This window comes from Nicotiana tomentosiformis, chromosome 7 (genome assembly GCF_000390325.3).
Source record: "Nicotiana tomentosiformis chromosome 7, ASM39032v3, whole genome shotgun sequence".
NCBI lineage: Eukaryota > Viridiplantae > Streptophyta > Magnoliopsida > Solanales > Solanaceae > Nicotiana > Nicotiana tomentosiformis.
In genome coordinates this window covers 18,229,555-18,243,008 of record NC_090818.1, presented here as the reverse complement: position 1 = coordinate 18,243,008, position 13,454 = coordinate 18,229,555, and the positions used below count along the sequence as shown (strand labels likewise).

Genomic DNA, 13,454 nt, shown 5'->3' with positions numbered 1-13,454 from the left:
AACATACTAAATACCAAAATTTTCGATTTGTATATTTAACAAATTATGCACGGCCGTGTGTCTAGTATAGGGTAGGGTATCCGGTAAAATAGTCCCGACGAGACAAAAAAAAAATGTTAATTTAGAGGAAGTCTACTCGATTTTAGTGGGAAAAACGAGTGTACAGTTTAAAGAGGAAACGGCTGAGACGCCGCCATAGCATAGCAGCCGCTAAAACTAAGACGCTGGTTTTTCTACAAATTCCACAGTTCTCTGCCAACAGTCCAATCAATGGAAATAATATGCTCAATCGATAAGCAGTTCTCCGACCAAATTGCCGCACTTCTCAAGCCTCCTCCTCGTCATGAAGTCCAGGCATCAACTCTCGTCTCCTTTTTCACTTTCTTTTGGAGTAAATGTTCAGTTCAAGTGTGTTTTAGTCTGTTAACTGTTTGATAAATGTTCACAGAAGTATTTTGAAGAGCTATTAGCCACTAGACAATGCCGCCGCCTCAAAGTTAAACCTACTGCATATCACGGGAAGGGTAATTTTTTTTCCTTTTCTTAGATTACCGCTGCATCAGTTTTATCAACAGAAAGACTGGATAAAAAAGTTGCATTTAGTGTTGAGACACCTGTTTTATCTTTTATGTGTGTTCTTATGCTAGTAGAAAATATAGAGAACTTCTAGTACTTTTCATTTTTATTTTTATTTTGTACAATGTTGGCATGAGATGAAATTAAATGAGGAAACTGTTAAGTATTGAAGTTTACAGGGAGATTGGAAAAATGTAAAGTAGGGTTCATATTGTTTGAGAAGGTTCGAGAGAACCGACCTCTCTCTATATCTGATGAAAAATGTTTTATCTATCTGTCTTATTACAAAGAATAGGGATGCCACTTATAAATAGTATAGTGGGCCTGACCCGGTGGCCCAACTAATACAGACAAATGGATTCTTTATCTAAGTTACAAGAATGGCCCAAACACTTTAGCCTTTATCTAATATTCCAACAGCCGACCCAACTTGGGAAGATGAAAATGATGAGCAGGTCCAGGAAGGGCCTTGGTAAGAATATCAGCAACTTGAGCATCGCTGGGAACATGATCCAAGCGAATCAGCCCATCACCAATTTTGCCTCTGACAAAATGACAGTCCAGCTCTATATGTTTAGTCCGCTCATGAAATACTGGATTGCGGGCAATGTGCAAGGCTGCCTGGTCGTCACAAAATAAAGGAATGGGAGAAGAAGAAGGAAGGCCAAAATCAGACAACAACCTGGAAAGCCAAGTGACCTCAGCTGCAGCTTTACTCATGGCACTCAGCTTCAGCATAAGAAAGAGAGACCACAGACTGCTTCTTGGATTTCCAGTTCATCAAACAATTACCAAGGAAAACACAGAAACCAGTCACAGATCTTCTACTATCAGCACAAGAAGCCCAATCACTATCACAATATACTGTCAAGGAAAGATTAGGTGAATGACTGAAGAAAAGTCCAATATCAGAAGTGCCCTTCAAATACCTCAATAAGTGTAAAGCATCCTGCATATGGGGAACACAGGGAGTCTGCATGAACTGGCTGAGATGCTGAACTGCAAAGCTAATATCAGGCCTTGTATCGGTCAAGAAGTTCAACTTACCCACCAAGCACCTATACTCTTCATGTTTGGGTAAAGGCTCACCAACAGAAGCCTTCAATTTCTCATTAATAGCAAGAGGATAAACAACAGCAGAAGAAGCAGAAGAAGTAAAAGAATCCAATAAGTCATAAACAAACTTCTTTTAATGAAGAAGAACCCCAGAATCAGAATAGAGAACCTCAATCCCCAAAAAATAATTAAGATAACCAAGGTCCTTAATTCTGAACTGTTCATGCAGAAAGCCTTTTAAGGAAGAAATCTCAGACAAATCAGTCCCAGTAAGGATGATATCATCCACATACACTGCTAAAATGACCAAAGAAGCCCCAGAACCCCTAGTAAATAGGAAGTAATCATTTAAAGAATGAGAATATCCTCTAGAACAAAGGGCTTGAGACAATTTAGCGTACCATTGTCTGGAAGCCTGTCTCAAACCATAGAGGGACTTAAGTAGCTTGCAAACCAAAGGAGAAGAAGAAGAACAAGAAGAAAGAACAGATAAACCAGGAGGTACCTTCATAAAAACCTCCTCATCAAGATCCCCATGTAAGAATGCATTATTAGCATCAAGTTGAAAAATAGGCCAGTGTTGCTTGACAACAACAACAATTAAGGATTTCACAGTGGACATTTTAACAACAGGAGAAAAAGTTTCATGAAAATCAACCCCCTCAACCTGAGTATCACCCCTAACCACCAATCTGGCCTTAAACCTTTCCAGACTCCCATCAGCTCTATATTTTACTTTGTATACCCATTTGCAGCCTATAGGCTTTTTACCAGAGGGTAGCTCAACAATATCCCAAGTTCTATTAGCCTACAAAGCCTCAAACTCCTTTTTCATAGCATCCTGCCACTCAGGGATAGCAGCAGCCTGAGAGTAAGTGTAAGGCTCAGGGATGTGGAGCTGTGTAGTGGTTGCATTAAAGGAAATAGACTCAGAACTAGAAGGAACAGGGACAGATGCAGAAATGGGAAGGGTAGGACATACATAATCCTGAAGATAAGCAGGAACAATATGAGGCCTACTAGATCTTCTAATTTGAGGAGGAGATGAAGGAAGGACAGAAGGGGAAGATGAGCTAGAGGAAGGAGAGAAAATGAAATCAAGGGAACCTTTTTGGCAAAAGGGTAGCCAATGAACACAACATGGAACAGACCTAGGATGGAACTTGTCTCTATGGGGTTTGGGCACAGTTGAGTAGCAAAGGCAGCCAAAGGACCTGAGATGAGAGTATAAAGGGGCCTTGCCAAATAGTAACTCATAAGGACTCTTATGTTTGAGAAGAGGTGAAGGAAATCTGTTTATTAGGTAAGTAGCAGTAAGAAGACAGTCACCCCAGAATTTAATAGGAAGGTGAGATTGAAATAAAAGAGCCCTGGCAGTCTCTAACAAATGCCTATGTTTCCGTTCAACTACACCATTTTGTTGAGGAGTATGAGGGCAAGAAGTTTGGTGAATGATCCCTTTTTCAGAAAAGAAAAGAGAACCAGAAGAACTGGAGCCTAACTCTAAAGCATTGTCACTTCTCACAGTCTGAATTTTAGTGTTAAAGTGTGTTTCAACCGTAAAGATGAAAGCTTTTAACAAATCAAAAACATTGCTTTTTGCTCCCATCAAATGTGTCCAGGTAGCCCTAGTATAGTCATCTACTATAGTAAGAAAATATTTAGAACCAGAATGAGTGGGAGTGGAGTAGGGACCCCAAGTATCTATATGTATAAGCTGAAAAGGATGAGTGAACTGAATGGAGCTATCAGGAAAAGGGAGCCTAGTTTGTCTTGCTAAGGGGCAAATGGGACATATGAAAGACTGCTTGGAGGATAGTCCACAATAAAGACCAAAAATAATTTTCATTTTGGAAAAAGGAATATGCCCAAGTCTATAATGCCAAACAACATCAGATTTATTGATTTTATTTGAGTCACCCATGGTATTTACAGATGAAATGTCAATAGCAGCATTATTAGACACTACAGGTAGAGAACAATCAACAAAAGAACAAGATTTGACATTAACAGATTCAACAGGAGAGGTGACATGTTGGAACAGCTTGTAAAGTCCATTGTCCAGTCTACCAAGTACCACTGGCTTCCTCACTGAAGGGCCCTGGAAAGTGCAAGTAGACTTGGTAAACTGTACAACATCATCACAATGAGACAAAAGCTTGTGGACAGATATGAGATTATGTTTAAAACTAGGGATGTAAAGAACATTATGGAGGATTAAGTCAGGAAATAAAGCTAAAGAACCAACATTGGTAACCTTTACTTTATATCCATTTGGAAGAGACACAAGATAAGGAATAGGAAGAGTGATTATATCAAAAAGTAAACTCCTGATTGAAGTCATATCATCAGTAGCTCCAGAATCTATTATCCAAACAATGCCATTCACACTAGACAACATACAAGCTCCATAAGAAATACCCTCATAAGGCATAAGCTTACCACCAAAGTTAGCAGAAGCCAAGAGATGTGGAGAGTGTGGGGAAGCAGAGATTTGGGATTGTTGTAATAAGATCATCAGCTGAGAGTATTGATCCTTGGTAAGGCCAGGTATTACAGAAGGCTCCCCATTCTCAACAGGGCCATCAGAACCACCAGGCACATAAGAACCACCAGAGGATTCAAGCTCAACATGTGCAGCAGTTCTGCGAGGGGGAGGTCCTTTGTTGAACTTGAAATTGGGAGGATATCCATGCAATTTATAGCATTTATCTATAGAATGCCCAGGTTTCTTGCAATATTTGCAGATGTGAGAAGACCTGGGAGCCTCAAAAGAAACCTTGGAAGGAAATGATGGCTTAGAAGTTCCAACATTGAATGAAGCAGACTGTGTGGAGAATTGGGAGGCAGAAGACACCTGCCTCTGCTTCTCATCAGACAATAAGATGCTTTACACATTTCCAACAGATGGAAGTGGTTTCATCATTAAAATGTTGCTGCGAGTTTGCATGTAGGTATCGTTCAGACCCATAAGGAACTGATAAACCTTCTGCTCTTCATCCTCAGCAGCCTTACCCCCACAAGTACAAACTCTGACCTTATAAGAAGCTATTTCATTCCAGAGTTGTTTGATTTTATTAAAATAAGAAGCTATGTCTAAAGACCCTTGAGAGATATGTGCTAATTCTTTCTTTAGCTCAAAAACTCTGGCCCCATCAGCCTTACCATATCTCTCCTCCAATTCACACCAAATATCTTTAGCATATTCAGAGTATTCTACGCTACGAGATATTTCTTTTGACAAGGAATTAACCAACCAGGACACCACAAGGTCATTACACCGTTGCCACTGACGTGTCAGAGGAGATCCTGGAAGTGGCTTTGTATGGGTGCCACTGATAAAATCAAGTTTATTACGAATGGAGAGAGCAACTAAGATGTTTCTTCTCCAGCTGCCATAACAGCTTCCATCAAATGGGCTAGAGACCAAAGAAGTTCCCAGCACATCTGATGGGTGTACATATAATGGATGACAAGGATGTGTAAAATCATCTTCGTGAAACACGGCACGAGATGCAGTAGATGAAGAAGAAGGTGTAATTACAGGATTATCATTCGTCATTTAGAGGAAGTATATCAACAAGAGACAAACAACGATTCAACAAACAAGTTTATGAAATATGAAGAGAGAACTGGTTTACCCCCTTCTTTTGCAACTGAAAAGAGAACAGCCTTGTGAACAAACTTCCAGCGGCTCAGCTAAACACCGACGAAAAAACCCTAACTCGAATCAAATGAACAAATCAACCAGGTACAGTCAAATATCCAGAGAAATAGTAAAATCCAGTAGAAACGGACGACAATGAGAAGAAATCATATGAACAAACTTCCGGCGGCTCAGCTAAATACCGACGAGAAAACCCTAGCTCGAATCAAATGAACAAATCAACCAGGTACAGTCAAATATCCAGAGAAATAGTAAAATCCAGTAGAAACGGACGACAATGAGAAGAAATCATCTAACGAAACCAAGCAAAACCCTAATCCAGTGCGAATGCAGTCCAAACGAAAAAGTTGATGAAAACTGAAGAGGCTAACATAGATCGGAAGCTAATGATACGATCTACCAGAATCTACGCTCTGATACCATGTTAAGTATTGAAGTTTACAGGGAGATTGGAAAAATGTAAAGTAGGGTTCATATTGTTTGAGAAGGTTCGAGAGAACCGACCTCTCTCTATACCTGATGGAAAATGTTTTATCTATCTGTCTTATTACAAAGAATAGGGATGCCACTTATAAATAGTATAGTGGGCCTGACCCGGTGGCCCAACTAACACAGACAAATGGATTCTTTATCTAAGTTACAAGAATGGCCCAAACACTTTAGCCTTTAACTAATATTCCAACAGAAACATGGTCAATGAGGATTCATATAGCCGAGCCCAACTTGTTTGGGACTGAGGCATAGTTGTTGTATGGTTGTTTGTCCATGGGCACGAATAGAGCAGAATGGATATAGGGGGTTCATATAGCCACGCAAACTAGTTTTGTATTGAGGTGTATTTGATTGATTGATTGTCTAATGTTTGATATACAACTAAAGTTAACTACTTGATAGGGAATTTCAAAATGTGAGTTTGCTTACTAATATTTGGTTTGTCATCTGCTAGTAACATGATTTGGTGGTTACTAAAGTTCAGTTCTTTTGTGAGTTTTATTATTAATGAGCACTATATTGAGACTAGTGGCACTGCAGGGGTTTATGCTGAGACAGACTTCAAAGAGTCGGACCTTGTTTTGAAGGATCAAATACTTGCTGGCGCCCAACATTCTTCAAATAAGGTATTGCTGATTGAACTAGCAATACACATGTTCTTGCTCACAGTAATCATCCAACTTATGTATTTTTTCACTCCCCTTTTGGTTGACAAGCTTCACCTTGATCTTTTGCACGTGGCAGGTAGACTGTTTGGTATGTAGTTATTGCTTCTGCTTTATTGGGTCAATAGAACTTCAAATTGGGAGGAAGCTTTATTTAGAACAGCTGGGTGTCTCCCCAAGCAGTGAGTCTCACATGCAAAAAGATTGTTATAACTCTGGTTCATCTGTTGGTGAAGATGATTCTGATGTAGAAGATCAGCAAGTTTCTGGAGAATGTGCTTCTAGCCCTTCAAAAGATAAAATTCCTCTCCCTAAGGATGTGGTCGAGTCATTGTTTAATGGTGAGATGCAACTACCATATTCTGAGAAGTTCCCATTGCCTCCAATTTTTTCTTGTCCTGGTGGATGTAAAGAGAACTACTATTGCAGGTAGACATTCAGCTATTTTTCCATAATTTGCATAAAAATTTCATTGAATACTGCAAAGCATCAAAATTTCATTTTCTATTGAAATTTGAAATCACATTCTCAGAAGACAATATATATATATATATATATATATATATATATATATATATATATATATATATATTCAGTCAAAACTAACTGTAATATGCCAATGGCGCTGCATGACATGGCATAAAAAGTTCTCGACACATTTTTTTGTCTTGTTGAAGAGGATCTTTTCAACATCATAATGCTGCCATCTTGTGTCAATTGAAGGTTTTTTCTCTCTTCATTGTGTTTCCTTTTCATCGGCTACATTGAGGAACAACTTGCTTTTTTTTTTGAAATAGGTAACAGTATTATAGATCTTCGGCACAAATGCTGCTCTGATAGGAACAACTTGCATGTTGCTATATGAGAATCATTGTTGCAGGGTTTTCTCAGGTGTCTGCCTCAGCCGCTAAAATTGGAATATTGAACTGTAACACTAAATGATAAAACAGATGAACACCTTGGTGCTACATTGTCTCTGGTTGTAACCATATGCTATTCAAAATGTTAGATAGCTTTAGGTATTGAAAACCTCTTCTGTGAGATGAACTTGTTTCTTCATGTTTTTGCTTCTCATAGCACCACTAATGACTCTGTTATTAATTTACTTGACCGTCACTGATTGAATAGTGTGCTAACCTTTTTTTCTTCATTTTCGCAGCAAATCATGCTCTGAGGCTGATTGGGAGTCTTTTCATTCTTTGCTATGTACAGGGGAGGGGTCAAAGTCATTAAGCACAAAAGCGCTTCTGAAATTTATGGAACATGCTAATGGTAAGGCTCTAATGTGGCTGCTACCTGTTATGTAGTCTAGTTTATAACCTGCCTACCCGTATATCTTGTTGTTCAAGCTGTTTCCTTTTCTGGTTTCTTCTGCCAGATACAAACGACATTTTCCTTCTTGCAGCAAAGGTAAGTCCTTTCCTTTTCTTGTTTCCTTTTCCTGTCAATCTGCAAAGCATTTTAGAAGAATAGATCATTTCCAGTCTTTCTTATGTCTTGCATTTTTCCTCTTGTTAATTTTTCATGTTGCAATTCTCCTTGGGAAACTGAGGTGCATATGTGAAGGCATAGATCTCTGTGTTTGTATGTCTTACTACGTGCTGGAAACCTGCTTAAGCAAGTGTTTTGCAAACACGTTCTTGTGTTATAGGTGATTTCTTTCACCATCTTGAGACATAGGAAGTTGAAAGAAAGTCGTCATGAGGGAAAAGGGAAGCAGGTTATTTCAGAAAGCAGGGATTTTTCTTTACTGCTGGAGGCATGGAAGCCAGTGTCCATGGGATACAAGAGAAGGTACTTAAATCTTTTTGTCACTCTTCACAAGTTGCTATCAAATGAAGCTTGACCCCTTTGATGCAAAACCTATGCGGTCGTAATGAAAGTGCGAATTGTAGTCCAAATATTAATATCTTATTTGTCTTCCCCGAATTACATCCTGCATGATGACGGCTAGCATGACTGCAGAACTTGCAGCTATATCAATCCACTTTATGGACCACCTTTGCTAAAAGATTGACTCATAGTCTCCTGTTGCAACAAAGTGGTGAAGAATACTATTCTCACCGTTGATGGTAACATTGAAGTAGGTAAAATATTGCAAATTTGATATAGCTCAAAATTTGGTCAAGTCTCTGAGGGATTAATCATATTTGGTAATGAAACCATTGGCTCTTTTAGTCGTCTTTTTCAAGAACTTCTACGGTTTGCTAATATTAGACCCTTGATGGGCTTTTTCCCTTGGTTTCCCTTCTATAAATTAGGGCAATTACAGATGTCTATACTGGCATACACTTGGTGCTGATACAACAACAAAAACAGCAGCAACAACCCAGTGAAATCCCACAAGTGGGGTCTAGGTCTGCGTACTCACTACCCTCCCCAGACCCCACTTGTGGGATTTCACTAGGTTGTTGTTGTATCAGCATCAAGTGTATGCCAGTATAGACACTTGATGCTGATACATATATATAAAATTTACCTTCTCAAAAAACCAAAATTGGCCCCGACATGAATCAACGTAGAAGCCCTTCCTAAAATGTTGCAGTGCTTCACAAGGATAATAACAACAATAGCCTATAAGCTCCAAGTTAAAATTACTTGTCTTTTAAGGCTCCTGCATTTTTGCCTATGATGAATAACTTGAAATTTTGTGGTGTAACTGTGTTATAAGGGTGACACGTTTATTTTTGTCTTTTGAAATGCTAAAATGTATAAGGGTGACACATTTTTTGTGAATATTATTATAATAAGGCTCAGAGCGCCACAACTTTCTAAAACTGAAAAGTTTTGTTTAACTTTTTGAAATAGTATAATTCTTCTATGAGGAATATCGGGGTTCTGTGCCAGGCTGATGCATGATTATCCTACTTGTCAAGTTGCTCAGTGTAAAGTGACTTTTTTTGTAGGTGGTGGGATTGCATTGCTTTGCCAGGCGATGTTGATGGTTCTGGTCAAGCATCATTTAGAATGCAAATAAAAGAGCTGGCGTTCACGGTAATCTTCCTTGGTAAATTCTGACAGCAACCTGCTTCCGTTTTTAACCGTCACTTCGATCTGCCAGTAATGTGCTGAAGTATCTCTAATTTGTCAGCTTCAGCCTCGTAGGAGTAGTATTGCTACCTGTCATCGATCATCAGTAAATATTGTTATACTGCCCTTCTTGGGGTGGCAAGTGAACTCTTATAGTAGACCAAAAAAGGGCCTGCTTTCTTCTATTTTGGCTGAAATAGATGTATGTGTTGCAGCTCTCCTCTTTATAAGGTCTCTTCCATCTTTGGCCTTCAGGGATCAGTTCGAGCAGGAAAAACCTTCTTCCTTAATTTTATCTAGATGTGAAGAATAGACTGGTTTTTTGTTCTGGAAGATAATGGAGCCTACTATTCCTACAGTAATTGATGTGAAAGCTGCGTGCTACAAACCTCATTCTAAATAAATGTGCAAGATACAGAGAGAGCAATCATAAGCTAAAATTGCATCAATGAATTTTCATTCTGATTATCTCATGCATCATCAGTTTTCTCCTAAGAATCAAGATTGTTCAGATGTTGCCTGGAGTAAACTGTGTATCGCCTAATCTGAGTGCCAGTTTTGACAGAATTATTGTTCAATTGCTTTTCAAGGATGTAATATCACTATGGTCTTAATGTAGCAAGTTAATTGGAAGAAAAGGCTATGTTGTATAAGTCCTGCTTAGAAGTTAAACTTTTGTGCTCTGTTACTGCGTTATAATATGAACCTTAGTACCTGTATATTTTTTTTTCTATTATATCGGCATTTCATTGGTCTTGCTCTTTGCTTTCTATACTGAAATTTGATTTATCAGTTTGTATTATCCAGTCTCTGCAGCTCCTCAAGGCAGCTATCTTTGACGAGGAATGCAAGCCATGTATCCTGATTACTTTTCAATCAGTTGACTGCTCCTCTTATCTGCAGCGTTGTTCTCGATACTTATGTGGTTCAATATGGAATCCTTGACTCTTACCAGTACTCTCCCTTGAAATGTATGGTCATATTATTGGCATGTTTGAGCTGAATAACCTGTAAGTTCATGATCCATCAAACTACCACCTTCATGTTATTTTCAGCATGCATGCAATAAACCTGATGATTGTTTCACTTTTCTGCAACTCGGAAGCATACAAAATAATATTTTACCTCTTCCAAAATGAATGTCCTAATTTGAGTTGCCAAGTTTATTACTATGGCAGGAGAGTTTTTGTTTTTTAATGTATTCTTTGAAATTAGTAGGGCTAGAATAATTAAAAGCATACAAGCCATCTCCAGATAATGTTTGGTTTATATAGTTTGCTCCTCCTCAAAAAGTGGACATTAATTTGGAATAGCGTAAATAGACGGATGATGAGCTTGCAGATATGATTTTTGACTTCTACATGCCCTTTGGAATGCTCTGCGTTTTTATACTTTTTTTTATTCCGTTTAAAGTTTGTTCTTTTATAAATTGTTGTGAACTTACTTGTTAAAGCCTTTGCTTGTTAATAGTGACCTGGTGGTAGAGTCACCAGTGGAGGATTACTTTCTCTACATTGATGATCTTCCTCTCCCTGGAAAGGTTAGAACCAATTTTTTTATGTGCTTGTGAAACTTAGTACCATGCAGAAATTTGACAGCATTACTTTTACGATAATTTGGCAGGAAGAGGCTGAGCAAACTACAAAGCCTATCCTGGATGCTCTTGGTGATGACTATTCGATTTGTTGTCAAGGTAAACTATGATGTGTGACATAGAAAGTAGATATAGAGTTTTTTTCTTTTTTTCTTTTTTCTTTTAATATCTGGGCATAGGAACTGTCATTTTAGGTCCATATTTGAACACAAACCTGCCCCTGGATATCTTCCATACTTTTTTTTTTCTTTTTGATATATAAAAATATCGTCCATCGTTAATATCTAGAAAGGACAAAGTTGTAGTTGGAAATAAATATATGGTGCCAGGGGTGGAGACTGGAGATAATGTACAATTACAGATAACTGTGATTACACAAGCTTAAATATCTGAGTTCTATTTAGAAAGGAGACATCATGTTTTGGAACTGTGTCTGGCTCTTGCATTTTGTGGCAATCTCTTAGCTGATAGGGTGCATTTTCTCTGAGCTGCATTGGTTGTTGAGTTGTGCATTGCTTTTGAATTCTGCAAGATACAAATATTGTTTGTATGCCCTAGGCAATCTTAGAAGTTCGTCCGGGAGAAGGGGTAGACTTTTGCTGCCAGCATTTCAATTGATACAGAAGTTGACAAGGCATGATTAGTACAATGGCGCTTCCTTGCTCCTTCTGCAATATGATAAAGAATATGAAACCCGATTTTCTCTATTTATTAATTTGGAAGTGTTTATACATGTTAGTTGCTTTATTTAGAATAATTATTTGTTGGAAAGTATGTAACCTGCTGCAGGGAATCTTTTTTCAAAGTTATGCGTCTAATTGTGTCAATTATTTTGCTCACCATGCCTACTCTTTACTTTTCTAGTTTGGTTCTACCTAGTTTTTGTGTACTTCTCTGAATCATAACCACAAGCAATCTTTGATAAAAGGTACTGCATTTTTCCCCTTGCAAAGCTGTATGAACCATTCGTGCAGACCTAATGCAAAAGCTTTTAAGCGAGAAGAGGTATGTTCTGATATCTGCAAATTCTGACTTTCTTTTTCTTTTCTCTCAATGGAATAACCTCTTCAAATAGGAAGAAAGAACTAGACGTACAAAAGAAGACTTGATTACAGGCAAAAAATGAAACCTATGAAGCAGAGAAATTGTTAGTGAATTTAATTTTCTGCAAGCAGGCATTGCGTTTGCAACTTGGTTGGGGCCTGTTGCCCCTGTTTCAGTGTTGTTTCCGACATTCTTGAAAGTAGAAAATTTATGGACAAATCATTTTCTGAACACATATCGAAGTAAATAGCAGAGGGTGGAAAGTTATTCTTGGATTACAGTACTTTGAAAATACCTTTAATTTCTCTTCTATTTAGTCAAAATCTGGCTGGATCTTTATAAGCTATGCTTAAATAGGCTTCAAGTTACCTAACCCTTTGCAGTTGATCTTGCTCAATAACATATTCTGCACATATCGGGAAAACATATTTATAAGACAATTGTGAAAATGTTTGATATTGCATTATTAGGATCGGGATGGCCAAGCAACTATAATTGCTCTTCAACCAATTGCCAAAGGAGAAGAGGTAGCTTTAACTTGTTTTTATAGTTACAAATCTCTTATGCTTTGGAGAATTTAATTGTGGATGCACTTCTTTATAAACTCCGCAGTCCGCAGGACAAGGGAAGAGAATTCTAACTATCAAAAGGTGTTGATATATGCAGATAACTATTTCATATATAGACGAGGACCTTCCTTTTGAAGAGAGACAGGCATTACTCGCAGACTATGGTTTTAGATGTCGATGCTCCAAGTGTCTAGAGGAAGCCTAATTAAAGATTAAAGGCAGCTTCTTTGAGAGAATTTCGTATAGTACAAGGGTATTTTTTACCCTTTCCCATTAAACAATTTGTCCTTGATATAACTAGTTAAGCATAAAACTTGATTAACCTATTGTTTGTTTCCTGAGAAAATTGAAAGGGTAGACTGAAGAAAATTTTGTCGAATGAGTTGATTGCAGGAAAGCATATTGGCTAGAAAAATTCCATGAAATTGTAGTAAAACTGTCCGGCTAAAGTTGTTAAGAGAAGATTACAAAGATGTAAGACCCCGGATTTCGTGATTCTTTCTTATGAAATGCATTATTTTTTCGTCACTTGTACTAAATGAATAAAAACTACAGTTTAGAGGCGCAAAATAATAGTTGACAAATTATTTAAGGCACAATAGCTTAGTAGACACTCATACTTGCACCGTTTTGACATCCCGGTCCTCATACTTTACGAGTTTTCATCTAGACACTTTCACTTGATCAAAACCAATTCTTTAAACACCTCTAATCGAGTGTGTTCCTCAATTGCGCCGAGTGGATAACACATTAGCATCCAC

At 38.0% G+C, this 13,454-nt stretch overlaps 1 protein-coding gene across 2 annotated transcripts; it reads left to right on the top strand.

The window, feature by feature from the left end:
- The first annotated feature begins 129 nt into the window (after nucleotides 1-129).
- Nucleotides 130-13,221, top strand: LOC104096803 (histone-lysine N-methyltransferase ATXR2). 2 transcript variants are annotated; one of them, XM_009603234.3, is made up of 15 exons: nucleotides 130-354; nucleotides 449-524; nucleotides 6,332-6,417; nucleotides 6,536-6,885; nucleotides 7,616-7,728; nucleotides 7,835-7,866; nucleotides 8,108-8,250; nucleotides 9,363-9,450; nucleotides 10,294-10,342; nucleotides 10,442-10,496; nucleotides 10,957-11,026; nucleotides 11,110-11,179; nucleotides 12,009-12,085; nucleotides 12,595-12,651; nucleotides 12,791-13,221. In XM_009603234.3, the coding sequence occupies exons 1-15, from the start codon at nucleotides 271-273 to the stop codon at nucleotides 12,896-12,898; spliced, it is 1,458 nt and encodes a 485-aa protein (XP_009601529.1). In that variant the 5' UTR covers nucleotides 130-270; the 3' UTR covers nucleotides 12,899-13,221. The 2 variants fall into 2 exon arrangements, with proteins under 2 accessions (XP_009601529.1, XP_009601528.1); XM_009603233.4 differs by having other exon boundaries at nucleotides 9,363-9,463; nucleotides 10,280-10,342.
- The last annotated feature ends 233 nt before the right edge of the window (nucleotides 13,222-13,454 follow it).